General features: G+C 39.2%; 1 protein-coding gene across 2 annotated transcripts in view; it reads right to left on the bottom strand.

Moving 5' to 3' along the window:
• MTTP (microsomal triglyceride transfer protein) overlaps window positions 1-18,875 on the bottom strand; it is a 59,585-nt gene that overhangs the window by 2,162 nt on the left and 38,548 nt on the right. For both annotated transcript variants that reach the window (XM_045056054.1, XM_019829170.3), the window contains exons 11-17: window positions 13,158-13,370; window positions 11,452-11,663; window positions 9,136-9,233; window positions 8,909-9,030; window positions 7,059-7,286; window positions 3,074-3,198; window positions 723-893 (exon numbers count right to left, since the gene is read on the bottom strand). In XM_045056054.1, the coding sequence (XP_044911989.1) occupies window positions 723-893; window positions 3,074-3,198; window positions 7,059-7,286; window positions 8,909-9,030; window positions 9,136-9,233; window positions 11,452-11,663; window positions 13,158-13,370 (1,169 nt within the window). The remainder of the gene's footprint in view (window positions 1-722; window positions 894-3,073; window positions 3,199-7,058; window positions 7,287-8,908; window positions 9,031-9,135; window positions 9,234-11,451; window positions 11,664-13,157; window positions 13,371-18,875) is intronic.

Genomic DNA, 18,875 nt, shown 5'->3' on the forward strand with positions numbered 1-18,875 from the left:
TCTACAACTAACAGAGGAGTCAGCGCTAACTAGACCCAAAGCATTCTACTTCCATGTGGCAATACTGTTACAAATGACCATTAGAAGAGTCAAAGGACACAGTATAAATGAGATGCTATAGGGTAGAAGAGGTGCTAGGAAACTTACATGAACAATCATATATTTAGTATTTGAGACACTAAGAATTCTACTGAAAGCATTTTTTTTTTTTTATTCAAAATCCCAAACTCTCAAGCTTGAGCCAAAACTTAAACAAGGTCAAGTTGCTATGGTACAATTCCCTAAAAATTATGAATTAATTTGGGCTCTTAACCCATGCTAAATGATTGCCAGCTGTTTTGTTTTGCACTTTCTGTCCAGGAAACAGTTGTGAAGTTAACAGACAGTAAATACACATCCACTATTTTTGCTGAAACTACATGGCAACTCTTATAGTGAATCAAATCCCTTTGTTACCTTGATAAATTATTTCTGGACTAGAATATGATATTATCTCCAGAATCAAATGAACTGGTCCTTATAGTTTCTTGGTATCCTGGAAGCTGACTTTTTTTTTTTTAAAAGCTTTATCAATTATTCTCTTATTATGTAAAGGAAATTTATGTTTCACTGTATTTTTATCATTTACTTGTAATTTCTGAAACTAAATGCTCAAAACTGGCTGTTAAGTTCCTGGCCAAATGGGGACTGCCCGAGAACATTCCACGAGCGCGGCCTCTTACCTAAGTGGAGCTCCATCCTTGTCCATCTGCATGCAAACTAAGAACGGGTACTGAGAAAACTGCACCGTGGAGATAAATTCCAGGCCTGTTTCTGTTTCTGTGCTGATCTCCAGGCCAGCTTTCACAAAAGAGGAGTCTACAGTGATGCTGCCAGTTATTGCCAGAGCCACCCTAAAGATTTAGGTAAAACAAACACCATTAATATCACATTTAACTGATTTGGACCAACAGCTATAATTTCATAGGGTCTGAACTCACTAACGTGTGACCTAAATGTGGTCAGAGTTCTGCTGGTAATCAGGGCCTGGCTAGTTTCAGGGATTAGGCAGTGAAGTTCTGCCCTTCCCCTGAGCCCTCCCACAGACTTCAGTTCTAGATCTGGGGATGAAGTGTCTATCAGGTACTACTGTTTGCTATGGGCATACCAAGGGCCAGGGTAAAAACATGCTTGGAATGTGATTCTCTCAGGAAGTCAGAAACACCTGAGCTAGCTTAAAACGAAGTCTAAACTCACAAAGACAGTTGACATTCGTAACAATGCTCTTGGTAACTATCTCTCTGCGGGCTTCTGTGTAGCTATTTCAATTCCATTTGTTTACTGTCTCCAAAGGGTCTCTATATCTATGGTTGCCAAGATATTTGAAAAAAATATTGTGTCACAAAAAACGATTCCTAGAGTGGGGCACGTACAGGCGTGCCCTAGGAAGGACAAATATGGTGGGTGCTCCAGTAATCGCTTTGAGAACTGAGTAGGCAGATTGGGTTGACTGGGGAACATGGCTTGGATGATGATGAAGAAGCAGAAGGCTTACCTCTAGGATCACTCTAATTTAATTGTAGACTTTAAATGAAATTGTGGAAATTACTCCACAATTAAATCTGAGTTTATGCTCCTGCTATTTTGATAGAAGGATACTATCAAGGTTTGCTGTGCAAATTAAAGTCCCTGCTGCTGTTGTTGTCAGTGTAAAAGTAGGTCAGAGGTGGTATCATTTAAATCCCTGAATCCCTTATCATACCTTCTAATATCTTACACTCAACAGAGGCTTAAGAGATATTTTTTAAATGAACAAATGAAAAATTGAAAATAGATTGGCTACAATGTGGATACTGGTAAATTCATAGGGATACTGTGTCCTTTTTAAAAATCCAGATAATTTTTGGTGTTGCTGTTGTTGATTTGTTTCTGCAAAGAATTCAATTCAGTCAAATTTGGGGAAACTTCTATCTAGAAAATACTTCAGAAAAAGGAGAAAGAAGACCAATTCACTGGGAAGCCCTAAATTATACCGCTGATCCCTCTGATGGCCCGTTCTATTTCTCATTCTTCGGTTCCTTTTAGTAACACTGTGGGTCACCTTTCACATTAAATGTGCTGCCTTTTGATTTTTCTCAATTCCTTTAGCCATAGTTTAACATAAATCAAAAATTTAATTTTATCACTCCTATCTCACTTCTGCCCCACCATATTCATAAATATCAAAAAGGGGGGCGCTGGGGTGGCTCAGTAGGTTAAGTGTTTGACTCTAGGTTTCAGCTTACGCCACGATCTTGCAGTTTCATGAGTTCAAGCCCTGCGCTGGGCTCTGTGTTGGCAGTGTGGAGCCTGCTTGGGATTCTCTGTCTCCCTCTCTCTCTCTGCCTCTCCCCCCACTTGTGCTGTCTCTGTCTCTCTCAAAATAAATAAACTTAAAAATATAAATAAATATCAAAAAAGGTAAAAATCAATTGCACTTCCATATTCTTTACTTTGATTTTACAACAAACAGAATCATTCTTTTGATTATCACACTGGTTCAGTTTATCACCTTTTACTCAAAATACAATACTTTCATTTGATTTGACACCTACATTAGAAAAACAAAAGGAGCTGAGGACATTTTGTTTAGAAAAATGAACGCTAATGAAAAACTTAAGGACTCCTACCATTTAAGACATAGATTCTGCACACAAGTGATCATCTTATTAATTTTTCTCCACTGAAGACAGCAAAGGAGGGAACATTTAAAATCCCAACAAGAGGGATAAACTAAAATGTTTGCTTCAAGACAGTATTTCCTGAGAGCATTGTCAACTACTAACGTGGACTACTAAGAGAAAATGAACTTCCCATCCATGGGGCATGCTGTATGTGGACGTCTTTAAAAGTGTGACCATTGTTGGCTGAGTTGATTAGATAACTAACCGGCTCATAAGAAGCTATGGAAAGAATGAGTTCCCATGGTTTCTTCCTGCTCTATGGTTTAGTCATTACAAATAGAAAATACAGATTTTTGAAAAATCAGAGATCTAAACAATTCCAAAAGCATATCTCTGCAGTTCATTGCATAGAATATTATACATATGCTTACCGAGTTTTCACTCGGGTTTTAGACTCACGATACCACAGGCTAAACTCCATTGCACCTGAAATGTCAATAGCTAGGCCACCCTGGACATCCATATTGGCCTTTAGTCCAGATTGCAACTGAAGCTCCTAGAAGCAAAAATATATCATCATCATCATCGTCGTCATCATCATAAGCAAATTTAGTCTACCCCTTTCCAAAGGCATGTTCAACCTCCTGCTATACATAATACCATTTGGGCTATGCTAATGTTGGAGTCTTTCTCTAGGCTTGGAAACACATTATTCTAATCTTGATCACTAGAAGTAGACTGTTGATTTGCTCAAGTATTTAGTCTATTAAAATACTAGAGAAGTGCAGTGCCAATTGAGATGGGTGATGTTTTTCAATCATTGCCTCACTTTGGGAAAGGCAAAGGTTCTCAAAGTGTGCTCCCCTTAGGAACAACATCTGGGAACTTGTTAGAAATGCAAGTGCCATACCTACTGAATTAGAAACTCTAAGGATGGGGCCAAGCAATGTGGGTTTTAATAAGCTCTCGTGATTCTGATGCACATAAATTTGAGAACTACCAGAATGGGGAAAATGAAAGCATTGTCACCCGAAATCCAGCTGTGGCTTTGGGGTGGGGGTCAGAAGTTGGGCTGGATGATCTCTTGTGGTCCTTCAGCACCTCTCTAGCTATGTGCTGTGCCAAATATAGGCAGCTGCAGCGTCATGCTGGCAAAGTAAGTGCAGAATAAAAACTGCTGGTGCAATATACAAGTTCCAGGAATTGCCTAGATAAAGCTGGGAAAGGAAGGCAAGGCAATCTAACTAAGCCTTAACACCTTGTTGTTTGACATTTGAAATGACATCAAATTAACAAACAAGTCCAACATGAACTTAAGAGCATATTCCAGAGGGACACTTCTCATTTACAAACGTAGTCCATCCTAAGTAATTTTGCAGTTGTCTGAAGCCCACTGTTTTGTGTTGTTTGTCAACATTTAAGTCTTGCATTTTCTGAGTACATTAATGAGGTGATGTTGGCTTAAAAGTTCTTCAGCTGGATTGCAATCAGATTGACTGGAGACAGTGTTGGAAATGATAATGGCTCTGGAAAAAAAGGCTCCATATCCTTAATTTTGATATCCCTCCAAAGATCTTAGATTCACGGTAACTGCCAGCATGACTAACTTCCTTATGTAACTGCCCTACTGAGACCAAAGAAGCCATGCTTTCACCAACCATAAATGCCGTGATTTCGCTTTCTAGAAAGGATCATATTGATCTCCTTGAATTCTTCCCCCCTTTCCGAAAAACATGGCAAGAAATCTCAGTCAAAGGCCTTCATTTACAACCAGGTATATCAAAAAAGTCTCACTGTGGCATGAAGCTACTTTCAGTCTAAAAGACACTTGGATGAAAGCATGAGATTCTTGACACAGAGCTCAGGACACATTAGGAGAGCCCTAAGAATACTTAACAGCTACATTTAGTCTAGAATAAAATGTGGTTGTAGTATGATACGAGGTTGTCTCATATATCATAACTAATATGAAGGAACACAAATTATCCTAGGAAAGCCAGAAAATTATGCCCAAATTTTAACCTATGCCTATGAACTACAGAATATCAGATATCAGAGTTCTGCAGTTGCACAGTGGTTGTGATTATTCCCAAATGAATCCTACTGTGTGCCCTGTCTTAAAAGTATTTCCTTGGATCTTTTGATCTCTTCCCAATTTGAAAGCTATAATCTTGTTAGTCCACTCAATCAAAAAAAGGTCTTTGATGTGGACTTTAGCTTTCCCACTGGCCATACATTAAGTAGATATCAAAGCACACCAAGTGCCATGGAAAAGAACATTTCACAGCTTTTAGACGCTGTGCCTTTTATGGGGAGAGAGCATTTCCATTGTGGTCTGGGTTTTAGGGAGTACCCTGGCTTTCTTGGAAGATTCAATTTCTCTCATGCAAAGGGATCATGGAAGAACTCTTATTTGTAGTCACAGAGGAATTTTCCTGAGCCCCCGTGGAAGGACAGAGCACTAACCCCTGTAGAAGAGCAAACCACTCTCTCTTTGGGAAAGGGACTGAACCACATAGTGCAGTGGTTCTAATTTTTGGGGGTATAAAATAAGAGAAACTAACAGTTTTGAGCACCTACTGTGTCCCCAAGGGTCTACATTTGGTATCTCACTTAATTCCCATACTGATCTTCCATGGTAGGCATTATATCTTGAAGATTAAAAAGGAGGTTCAGGCTTGGTGGCACATGTGGAGACAGAATAAAACCCAGACTGTCTCTAGGGCGGATTCTTTTCTATTACCACACATGGTTATCACAAAATCATCTCTCTTTTGTCTCCTGGTGTGCAAGAAAGCATCTTCTGAGAAATATTGTGATAAAAGATCATAGGTTTATGTCCTTATTTGACCCAGGATGCATATTTATTTAAATTATTGTCTATGAACTATAGGAACAAGATACTAAAGCTTTGCATTTGTAGCTAGTGTGACTCCTTTGATCTTGCACCTTTGGCCCCAAAGGTGTTTCTTACAGTTCAAACACTAATATTTTGACAACATGTACCATTGCATCCATTCAGGAAAATATGGTCTTTGCTGGCTAAAGAGGATCTCTCTATTAAGCTGACTTTATCAGACAGCCTTCTCTGAAGAGTAATCCAATTAGACGAAAAGAGAGAGCAAGAGTAAGCACAGAGTAATTCCATCTGCCCTGGTGGCTGTGACAGGCTATCCACTGCCAAAATTTCCTTCAATGTCAGCACTTGACCTAGAGTGGTATGTGCCTCTGAAGCTGGGATGGCATTACTGGAGTGCTCTGCAGAGCCAGGGAGCCTCAAAGAGCCTATTTGTATGGTTACCCTTGATCTGCCAAATACTCCAATCTGAAATTCAGACATTGGGTTACGTTTAATAGCTACAGGATGATCTTGCCTTAGAATATGCTTTAGGTGCCCTCTCTTAATGAACAGAAGAACTTTAAAAGATAATCTAGACCAGGAGTTGGCAAACTATGGCCTGCAGGCAAATCTGGCCCACTTGCTGTTTTTGTAAATAAAATTTTGTTGGAGCACATTCACTTGTTAATATATTGCTGATGGCTGTTTCCACTCTAGTGGCAGAGTTGAGTAGTTGCAACAGAGACCATATGTCCCACAAAGCCTAAAATATTTGCTTTCTGCCTCTTACATAAACTGTCTGCTGAGCCTGATCTAGATTACTGTTTTTATCAGGTTTCACACCCCAATTCTGACCATCAGACTGTTGAAAGGTAGTTGAATACACACAGATGGTGTTGAACCGTAATTATTCCTGTGTCTTAAAATGTGGACCACTTACTCAGCACTCTTACGCCTTCTTCATAGATTCATTAAGAATTCATCTCGCCAGAATCAATACTACAATGGGTATGCACAATGTAAAATTGTGATATAATTTGAGACTTGTTTTTTCATATGTGACCTTGAGGATTAAGGGATATGACAGATCCTGTTCATTGTCCTTCTCTTCATTTGTTCGGAGTGACAATGCACCCATTGAAAAACTACATTTACCAGTTTTCCTTGAAGCTAGAGATAGCCATATGACACAGTTTTGATTAACAACAAAAAGAGCCTTGGTTATTTTCTCCATTAATTTCTTTGTTTCTGTCAGCATCAGTATTGTCTTTTTTTTCTTTCAGTTTTATTGAGATATATGTGGCATTATTATACTCATATTATATTGACTATATCCTCTTTTGCCTCAACAGTGAGATGTCTTCATGGGCTAATGAAGTTGAGAGAAAACCCTGCTTACCTGTAACAAAGGGGAAAAGGATGAAGGGCGGGCGGCAATACCACTAGGGTGGGTGCTTAGAATGTGAATTCCTAGATGGGTGCAACTTTGTCTTGTGTTCTCCAAGCACTGAGCACATTTAAAATGTGCCTAGAACACACTAGGGATTCAATAAATATTTGCAGAATGAATGGATTACCTGGGAATGATCTATCAACAGAATAAGTCCCTTCACCACACTGATAGGGTCACCAGATGCCGACAACATTTTGGACATCAAATCACTGTATCCGTTGAAAAAAGTGACAGGTCTGAGCTGAACATCAAAGAGGATGGCTGACATGCCTGCGTAGGAGTCAAGGTTCTCCTCCCCCTCGTCGGGAGTGGCTGCAATCAAGGCCTCCAGGCCTTGGGCTTCGATGACTACCTAGGGGAAATGCAGATCACATTCATGACGTTAAGCTCCTTGCCTATTCTGTAAGTGATGGTGAGGCTCCTGAGCTATTGCTAGAACTTTCCAAAACCTGAGGTATCTGCAGCAGCTAGGCAAACAAAAACAAAACAAAACAAAACAAACAAAACAAACCACACCTCTGTGCCTGAACATAAGGTGAATTCATTTTCTTCCTTTAGTTCCCACACCCATTGATCCATTTTGTAGAGGCAAAAACTAAAAACAAAAAATTCAAATGGCAGAGGCAGAACTCAAACCCCTTCTGTGTGACTGCCAATGCCATGAACTTTCCTTTTTGTGGTGTCATCCTTGAGACTCTTAATCCCTCCAGGACTGTCATACATAATGGATCAGCTGTCTGGCAGAGCCCCAAGAAGGAGATGGAGAAATGCTGGGACAATTGCCTTGAGGCTATTGCTACAAGAGGATATGGAACACTCCAAGGCATGACTCACACCCTTCCTATCAAACTTTTCTCTCTAGCTGAAAGAAAAGATGATGGAGGCTCACATCAAGATCTCCACCATGTATAGGAATCTTACATATTCTCCGTCCTCTGTACCAGCCCCATACCCAGTGGGTGCTTGGCATTTCAGAATGCATATCAGAAAACAGATGGCAATTCCTCAGGATAGAAGGACATTCCTCAGGATAGAGGTATTCTGACTAGCGTCCTACCAAAGGGTGTAAAATATAATATTGATAAGAACTCAAGTTTGTGTAGGACTGGACCATTTTTAAAACTTAAATGAGCTTATTTAGAAGGCTATAATTTGATATGCATAAAAAGAAGTATATTTCATAATTAGGAAGACTTTATAGATTATAACCAAATTTTGTGTAAGACTAAAGAGATGGAATTCAGTCAGTCATCACATGCCTACACTTTATTCTTTTCTCTCCTAATGGTACTAAAAAATATAGATGGGCTCTTTAGAGAGTCAAAGTTCTTATGGGGAATCAATCTGTTCATAGACACAACCAGAAAAGGGAAGAGAAGGGAGGCGCCTGGGTGGCTCAGGTCATGATCTCACAGCTAGTGAGTCCAAGCCCCGCGTCGGGCTTTGCGCTGACAGCTCAGAGCCTGCGGCCTGCTTCAGATTCTGTCTCCCTCTCTCTCTCTCTCTCTCTCTCTCTGCCCCTCCCCCACTTATGCTCTGTGTCTCTCTCTCTCTCTCCCAAAAATAAACATTAAAAAAAATTAAGAAACAACCAGAGAAGGAAAATATATTCCAGAGTTAGATAAGTGGAGCTTTAACGAATATATCTATGAATAAAAATAAAATATTTTTTAAACATATCTGAAAAATATTAGCACAGTTTCAACTTTGTGAATATGTTTGCCTTTGAAATGACGCATGGATGTTTAACGAGTCTAGTAAATCAAATTACTTAGGTTTCAAGTTCATGCTTGAAACTTTCTCTGGCATTATAAACCATATAGCTTCCTGCAAATGATGGAACTGTGAGCAACCTAAAACAGAAGCCACCATTAACTTATGCATTTTGTAGTGTTACCATCAGTATGTTTTTTATTTTACTTCAGACTAATTTCTTATATATTTATGAAGCAAAATTAATGGAAAATGAGTTACCTGGCTACTGTGAAGATGAGCCTTCCCAATGTACTGAAAGATGTTCAGGTTACTTCTCCTTAGAATGCCAGAACCAGAGTAAAGAATGTCAAGGCTGTAAGTAGATGCTGAATGGGGAGTACCTAATGACGAAACGAAACAAAACAACTCTTGTAGTTTAGTAACAGTTCCCACGATACCAACTTGCGGAAGGGCAGAGAGGGAGAACCCCTTTCTGGGTTACGTACGTTCTATGTAGCCAGTATAGGCAGAAGAGGATCCACTCTTGGAGAAGCGGTCATAATTATGAGCAACCATTTCCTTCAGAACTCTACGGACCATTTTGCTGCAACACGTAAAAGGAAAAAGCACATGCATTGTAATGGCTGCTTCCCAAGTCAGATTTGGAAAAAAAAAACAAATCCTCAGTGGAAAAAAGAGGGGCCAAATTTTCCCCATGCTGCTCCAAGACTGGGGAGGTGCCAGCTGGAGGGCCAGCATCAGGGTTAGGGCTTTCCCCTTCATTCCTCAGATATTTGAAATTTGGTTTGGTATCAAAATGAAAGCAAGACGAGGATGCCCAGCTATGAATGGCTTAAACTAACTGATGGACACACCTCAGGAGTGGAAAATACATATTCCATGAATCATTATGGTTGTATTATTAAATAGTATATACTTTCAAGGAAAGCTGTACCAGACAGGGGATGGTGGAGCAGTTGCCCAATATTTCTTTAAATATTTTCCTACACTCTCTAATGATACCAGTGGCTGATGACATATCACAGTTAATTTCCAGGAATTTTTTCTATTTCTGTAGTTTTCAATTAAAGAGACATCTCAGTAAAACCCATTTTTAAATGATCATCTCCTCTAAAGTAAGTCTTAAACCTTGCCCTATGCCTCTATCTTGTCTACTATCTAAGGACTGTTGAGATCTTTCCAATCTTGACTACTTAACACTAATCATATCAGGAATAATAAAATTATGACACCACCACAAAAAATATCAAAATAATCCACTCAAGAAATTAGGATCTGGACCTGAGGTAGAAACTTATTGAGAGGTGGAAATGGTGACCCTATAGGTGCCCCCCACCACCCAATATCACTAGGTGATAAGATTTAGCCTGGAGAAAGGCTGAGGACACCATGATATCTGTTTTGTAATATTCAAAGGGCCTGGGGGTGGATGAAATGATTAGACCTGCTCTGCTTTGTTCCAAGGATTGGGGCAAATAGGGCCAATGGGAAGCTCTCAGTTACACAAAGAAGTCCTAGTGACACTGTGAATAATGACACAAGTTCCCTCAGGGGAGGTGAGCCCCTGCCACTGGCCAGGTGCAAGCAAAGACTGGATTTCCCTGCTAGGAGACTAGACCCGCACATTGGAGAGAAGCCAAGCAAAGTGGCCTGTGATGTCCTTTCCAACTAGAACCATTCCGGTCGTGAGAATCTGAACCTCAGTGTTTCCAATGGTCTCCTCGCCTTTCCCTGCTGCTCTCTACCCCACAGCCTCCTCTTTTACCATCCCCTGCATCACTAGGTTCACAAGACAAGGACAGAAAACCCACTCAGGATCTCCTTCTCAGAGTCTCATAAAAATAAACAAAGAAATAGAAGTCAAATCCATTCTACTAGGAACACATGGTTGTAGATAGACTGCTTCTTCCTCCCTCACTCATCTGCTCCTTCTTCTTCCTTATCTGTCCCTGCTCTTTTCTCCTGTCTACTCACTCCTCTCACACCTTTTTTCTTTTACTGCCTTATTTTTTTTCCTTTCTCTTTATCCATTTTCCAACACCCACTCCCCCCCATACCTGTTTTCCTTTTCAACTTAAAATACTCAAATTTGATCTTTCCTGGGGATACTGCCGTGCAAATAACTCAGGGGAAATGGAAATTTCTTTTTCAGCCCTCTCATTTCAGTAAGGAAGTGCAGAGAGCCCTGGGGAACTCCCACTTTGAAGGGAGACATCAGTGAATGAAGAGGAAGAGGCCCAGGAACTGGAAGGAAAATGAATCCAGTAAGAGTTACTGAGCCTGATGAAGTCTGCTGATCCCACTCTTCATACCTTGAAGAGTCCCCAAACATGAGCCATGCTTAAGGTATTTAACTTAAATGGCAAATTCATTTGATCTGTGATAGATGAGGTTTCAATGTTAGGTCACTAACGTTTGGAAAGTTAACATGGAAGACCATTTGGTGGGAATTTACATCGCTTTGTTATGCTGTTTATAAAACAATCCTATTAAAGATGTAGTTGGGTTGTAAAACATTACAAACATTTGGCAATATATATTTACAGACTGAACAGGAGACCCAGAGTAACAATCATACACCGGGTTTCAAATCATAGTGCCAGAGTGAAGTTGTTTTATCTGGCCCGCTAAATAGTTCTCATGGGAAATTTGGCAAACTTTGGTTTTATGCAACATAAACTAGCATGATGACCACACCATTATTATCAGCCACATGTGTACCACACCAATATACAAATAAGCTTGAACAAATAAAATAAGCTTGCTTAAATAAACGGAGAGACAGGTGCACTCTATCATACCTTGCAGGCATTTCAAAACGTAGGATGTCTTGAACAAGAGTGAGCATGTATTTATTCATTTCTTTGGGAAGCTCCCCAATAGAAAGAAGAATGTTTTTTACTTCCATGTAGGATGGATTGTTATTTAAAATGATAGCAGCTGCAGTAGTGCGCACAGTCTTTTCATGAACTTTACGATTCTGGTGGTATATCCTGTTCAAAGTCTTCTTGACCTGTTCAAAGATGTTCAAACTTAGTGCACATCTAGATTTTTAAAATTGATATTGTAGCAGGAACAGTTAGTGCTCTTAAAACATATGTGTGTTCTTACATTTCCCAAGGTTCTTTGCAGTCAGGTTGGGGCCGTAATTGTAGCTAATGGACTATGAAGAGAACGGCCATGGGAAACTTCTAGACTGAGACAGTTAAGAGCTGCTGTGCCTTCTCCCTCTGTTTTTATTACTACTTTAGTAGGCTTAGAGCCACATTTTCCTTACCTACACTAGGCATAGCATGAATGAGAAATAAACTTTTGATAAGCTGAGATTTTGTAGCTCGTTTGTTATTGCAGCTTATCATGGTGTTATCCAACTAATATTGACTTTTAAAGACTACTGTCACATAGCAATAGATCTCTGGGGAGCAATGGCTATATTAGCTGATATTTCCTTACAATGGAGTCTCTCAGGATCTTCCCTTTATCCTTTTTTAAAATTAATAAAACTTTCATTTTTTAGAGCAATTTTCGGTTCACAGCAAAACTGAGCTGAGAGTTCCTATATACCCCTTGCTTCCAGGCTCCTCCCTGCCCAGCACATACAAGCTCACCTCTATCAACATCCTGCATCCTACATTTGATAAAACCCATACTGCCACATCGTTGTCACCCGGAGTCCACAGGCTACATTAGGGACTTTTTTTTTTTTAAACAAAATATTCACACCAAAGAAAACTTGCCAAAATAATGGCATTCTGTGGCAACGAATAATTTCACTGGTTACTAGCATTATGTGGTATGGAGTGAGGTGGGGGTGCTCTGTACTAGGCATTTCTGAACAGTTCTTTCCATTCCCACTTCCCTCTGCTTTTTTTTCCCCCCCCCTAAATCTTGGCCTTGTTCTCAGGTATATAGGAGTTAAATGACTCACCTGAGCAAAACAACTGGGAAGGAACAGCCAGAATTTATTTGTGGGTCTGTCTGTCTCAAACACTTGTGGCCCTAGCCATCATGCTCTGCAGCCTACCGACTTTGACACAAAAGCAGTGGGAGGGGTCTCAGCTGCAAACCGGAAATATCATTCTCAGCAGACAGCTTATCTTGAGGCTTATAGACTTTTGCGCTCTTAGAAAAGTTTAATTTAGATGGCTTCCTGAAAATGTAGCTATAGGAACCACCGCAGTAATCCTTAAGCCAGGATATTTCAGTGTTGAAAATTTAACAGCATCTTAAAGCTTATGGAAGTAAAGATATTTCTGGAAAGAGTTTGTTTCTTAAAATAAGAGAATGTGCTTCAATATTTATGCTTCAGGATACGGGACATTATCTATTCAAAATGTGAGGCTGCTTCAAAATAGCCTTAAATTCAATTTAAGAGCTATTTCTCAACAGGAAAGAGAGATCCTCAGTTTGGAAAAAAAAAAAATAGGATGACTTCAGAGAACTTCGCGTTTGACTCAAGTTTAGGCATGCTTCTTTTCTTTTGTTTATGTTACAAATATTCTTTTACCTCATCAGTTATGAAAGAGACATCGTATCTCTGGAGAGCGGTGGTAGCGAGGTGGCTGACGGGCCCTTCTCCAGCCTCTGCAAACTTCAGAAGGAGTGGGATGCCTTCCGGCAGCAGAGCATTCTTCAGAGCCAATAGGTACATCATGGTGTCCTCTTTTTTCTCTGCTCTTTCAAGTCCTCCTAGGATTAATTTCTTGGCTTCTACAACTGCCTAAAAAAATCACATACTACCTCAAACATACATACGACCACAAATTACACAAGGCTTGGACAACACTGGCTTCACTCTTGGACCTAAGAGAACAACCTAAAGTTTTATTTATTTTTTTTAATTTTTATTTTATTTTTTATGTTTATCTGAGAGAGAGAGAGAGAGAAAGAGAGAGACAGACAGAGCATGAGCAGGGGAGGCACAGAGAGAGGAAGGGAGATACAGAATCTGAACCAGGCACCAAGCTCTGAGCTGTCAGCACAGAGCCCGACGTGGGGCTTGAACCCACAAACTGAGCTCATGACCTGAGTTGAAGTCGGATGCCCAACTGAATGAGCCACCCAGGCACTCCAAAAGCAGGCTAAAGTTTTAGAAAGTTTTGCACTAGTTGCCTGACTGAGACACACAATAAAAATGAATAAGTATACTTTATAAAGGTGTTCTGTTTTTTAAGAAATGCAAAAATTAACATATTCGTAAGAAGCAATTTATACAACTAATAATAGATATATAGGGCACCTGGGTGGTTCAGTCAGTTAAGCATTCGACTCTTGATTTCAGCTCAGGTCATGATCTCATGGCTTGTGGAATTGAGCCTGGCATCAGGCTCTATGCTGACAGCACAGAGCCTGCTTGGGATTCTCTCTTTCTCTCCCTGCCCCTTACTTGTGTGCACATGCGCACTTGCTGTCTCTCAAAGTAAATAAGTAAACACTAAAAAAATAGGTATATTTACTTTTGAACACATTCTGAATGTATAAAGTCATTTTTAAAATTCTTTTGTGATCGATTATTCGTAAAACTATCCACACATTGAATTTCTAAAGCAACAATTAAATGGCACCTAAGTGATGCCACGTACTTCTTCTTAAGTAATAATTTGGTGAAAATACTTAGAACTTGACCATAAGGTCTTGTTCTCAATGTTTAAAAAGGGCTTGTTTCCACTTGAATCAAAATTTGATTAATGCTGCCATACAGTTCAAAAAATATTTCAGAAAAATGTCTTCTATATGGCAGATACTTTGCTAGGTACTTTTCACATATGTTCTTTAATCAAAAAGGCCCCTTTTCCTGGCCTAGGGAAAAAAAATGATTGAGTATAAGTTAGTAAGTCAATGGAAAAGCAAAGTAAAAATAGGGACACCTAGATTCTGATTTTTGTCACTATCTATGTTCTAGGGGCTTCAGTTTCATCTTTAAAGAGTCCTAAAATCTAATCCATCTGTAGGATTTGGAAATTATGAAATTAAGCTACAGGGACGTGCGGGCGCAAGCGCGCGCGCGCGCGCGCGCGCGCGCGCGCGCACGCACACACACACACACACACACACCAGAGGAGAGACAGAGAGAGAGGGATAGGAGTTGGGGAAGATATAAAAGGTCTCTAAATGGAAGGAAAGGCACTAAATTTCACAGGTAATAAGAGAAATGCCATTTCTCAACTATCAGATTGATTAAAAGATTCAAAAGTTTGATAAGACGCTTTCCTATTGAGGCTATGGGGAAATAGGCGTTCTCGTGCATTACTGGTGGACGCATAAAATGATACAATTCCTAAGGAAGGTAACTGGCAAAAGCTAACATATCTGCATTTTGTTCCAGCAACCCTAGCCCTGAGGCTATGTCTCCAAAAACGAGAAAAAAATGTGCCCACGATTATTCATCTCTGCATTATTTGTAACAGCAAAATGGTCGAAACCACCTACTGATCACAGGTGGGAGATGCTGAGGACACTGGTATGCCGACACATGCAGTTCTAAGCGCTGCTAAAAGGAACAAGGAAGATCCCTGAGAACAGTACGGGATGACTTCCCGGGTATGTTGTTAGGAGGACAAAATAAGACACAAAAGAGTGTATATTTTGTGAAAGAAAAAATAAGTAAAAATGTGTGTGTACATTTGCTTAGGAAGCACAGGAAGGAGAAACCAAAAACTGACACTGGTTACGTGGAGGAGGCTGGTGAGAACGGGTGGAAGGGGTAAGACAGGGAACAGGACCCCTTTGAGAATGCTTTTAAAATGCAGTTTTGACTTTTGAACCATGTCAATATTTCACATATTCAAGAAATACAACTCAATCAGCAAGGATGGAAGATTGCTAAAAGTGAATTCAAACAGCAGGGAATGTATGTGTATCAAACTGCTAACATAACTAAACAAAAAAGAGTAACAGAGACTTCTGGATATGGACCCATGGCTATCTTTTTTTTTTTTTACATTTATTTATTTTTGAGAGACACAGAGAGAAAGAGAGACAGAGAGCATGAGCAGGGGCGGGGCAGACAGAGAGGGAGACACAGAATCCAAAGCAGACTCCAGGCTCCGAGCTATCAGCACAGGGTCCGACAAGGGGCTCGAACCCATAAACCATGAGATCATGACCTGAGCCAAAGTCGGACGCTTAACCAACGCTTAACCAGGTGCCCCATCTGGCTGTCTATCTTTAGTATATTCCAAAACAAAAGAGCTGCGATGAAGTCTTAATCTTTATTTAGTCTGATTTTTGTAGCAATATCGGTGTAGCAATTCACAAACTATTTTGTGTGCGTTTTAGGCCTGAGCAAATGAATCAACAGGTTGATGTTCTAGAACACCAAGGTTCTCACTATAGGAGAAGGAAGATAAATTTATGGCATGGAAGGAGAGAAAGAAGCTTGTTGCACTGGCCCGGAATTAAAGACAGCAGTATGCACTCACCATATGATAAATATAAATATAAATATACATATTTTGTCCATCTTAAGGGCCAAGATGCAATAGCACTCAAGTAATTAGAAGTAAAGCATTTAGGGGTAAAATGCCAGATATTTGCAACTCAATCTCAAATGGTTCAATATAAGTACAAATAAAATGAAATAAAACAGAATGACACAATGGAAATATGCAAGATGTTGAAAATTGGCAAATCTAGATGAAGCGTACACAGATGTTTGTGGAATTGTGCTATTCTTACAACTTTTCTATAGGTTTTAATTTTTTCAAATGCAAGTTTGAGGAAAAACAAAATTAGGAGGCAAGGAGGTTGAAATGTACGCCAAAAACTAATAGAAAAAAGAAATAGGGGGCTTTGTACTCAATGAGTAAACTTGACCAGCTGCCACTCAGACTGTCACAGGGCAGGTGGGAGCTTTCATGCTAGCAAATGCTGGAAAATCTTTAGTAGTCTATCAGATGGCAGGTACCATTTGGGCAGTAGAAGTATTGTATGCCTTGTAAGGAGATACCTTAAATTTTTGCTTAGAGTACATCATTTTCTTCCTATTCATATGTCTGTGGTTTGGGCTGGAGATAGATGAATATTCCATAGCAGAACGTTGAAAACAAAATGTGAGCATTTACAACAATCTATCTGGTGACTAATTTTCTTCAAAGATGCATTGTTTTAAAAGTTGCTCAAAAACATTAACAGAATTGAATGACAGTGATAGTGGACAGTTTTGAGCTACCTACAAGGTAAATCTAAAGATGTGAGTAGAACTTGGCTCTCCTGTTATCAGCAAAACTTTACATTTAATCCTTTGTTCAGTTTCCTTCTTGTGCTATTCTATTCTCTCTCAAGGTTGCAGCCACTCTCTGTTCCTGGCCCTAACTCCTCTTCTGGGCTGCAGGTGGATATGGCCATCTGCCTTTTGGACAACTCAACTTGGTGGCCCAAAGGACTTCAAATTTAACATGACCAAAACAAATTCATAGCTCTACCCTCCTCCCAACCCCCAAACTGGGTTCTATAAATTGTGCTTAAGTGGTTGACATCACCACACCTAGTACCCTACCCTGGAAGCTTAATAGTCACCCAGCTTCTTACCTCTTTCACACTACCCACCCACATCCCATCAGTCACTGGGTACTATTAACTCTACCTCCTAAATGGCTCTTGAAGCTGTCTCCTTCTCTCTGCCTGCTGCCTCTATGTTAATTCAGACCTTTACTTATTCTTTCCCAGTTGTTGCAAATATTTCCAATCAAATCTTGCTGACTCTAATCCAGTCCACAGCTGGTCCATACACTCTGCTTCTTTCTAAATAAAAAAAAATCTAAGCATATCGTTCACCTGCCTAAAAACGCACTATTCTCCCTTCTCTCTATGGAATGAAGGCCAGACTTGTTAGCTTCTCATTAATAAACATCCTCTTTTCTGTATTTCCACTCTCATCTATCTGCCCCATAAATATGAATACTTTGTTTTCCAGCCCCACAGAATTTCTCATGTTCTCAGGCATACCAGACCCATTTTGACATTGGCCTTTTCATGCATTGTTGTATTTCTCCTAGAATGTCCTTCATTCCATACTACCATCTCTTCACCTAAAGAGCTTTTCTATACGAAGTTCAAATATCACTATTTTGGTGAAACTTTCCCTAGCACCCCCAAACAGAATAGTTTGCTACATATTCTGTATTCTCAGAGCACTTCGTTTATATTTCAATATTATTTTTTGTTTGTATTTGAGAAATGGAGTGGAAGATCTTTGAGGATGGTAGAATATTTTATGCCTTTTTGTATTAAGGGATTAACATCACATCTAGCACAGAGTAGATGTTCATTAAATTATGTGAATGGACTTTTTCAGGTATGAGCTTTGTCTTTAGCCAAGATATTTGATACAGGATTACTGAGGTAAATTGGCTACTCAAATAATCGTGGAAATTGGAAAATATAAGAAGTTATAGTTCTTTGATGTCATAGAAATAGTACAAATTTTATCTCTGCCTGAGCTTACTAAGCTGATACTCAAACATTTTCAATGCCATTTCTTTTTTAGTAATCTTTTTCACACTTAGCTTACATTCTAGTTATGGGTTGCCTCTTTTGGAACTATTTGGTTTCAAGAATGTTTTCTCTATTATTTTTAAGAGCAAGCATTCTGTAAGCAAAATAATACAGTGATGTCTTTTTTGAGATAGAAGAAAAATGCTGACTATAAGCTGGCTATATAATAAATGTGGACAGAAAAAGACTGTTTTTATATATTTAACATTTTCAACCTATTTGCATTATAGAAAGATAGGCTATATTGGATACTAATCTATTTGGATTTTCTACATCTAGTTAAGCTTACAAAGTGAGTTTTTGGTTTTTTATGAGAAAGGTGTCAAAGTTGATAGTCCACTCTGGCAAATGGATAAACTTTGAGCAAATGAAATTAAAAATAAAATGTAAAGTTTTCGGTAATTAGAAATAACTAAATTCACACCATCAAAACTCAAAACTGCAAACCACACTTATAAAGTTCTCCTCTAGGAGATAGCCCTAAAGTCTAATATTTTTTCTAAGAATAAGAACTATACCATACATGCCATTGAAGGCTGCATACATAGTGGGCACTTAGTAAATACAATTGGTGAGGGATTAATAGACTATTTACTCTTTAGCAAGCATTTGTTGAACATTATGCATCACATATTATTTTAAGCAATTGGCGTTAACAAGACAAAGATCCATTTATGCATTGATCTTATGATTTCAGTAGAAGACAAAAATAAGCAATAAATGTAATGAA

The sequence above is a fragment of the Felis catus genome, chromosome B1 (assembly GCF_018350175.1).
Source record: "Felis catus isolate Fca126 chromosome B1, F.catus_Fca126_mat1.0, whole genome shotgun sequence".
Taxonomy (NCBI): domain Eukaryota; kingdom Metazoa; phylum Chordata; class Mammalia; order Carnivora; family Felidae; genus Felis; species Felis catus.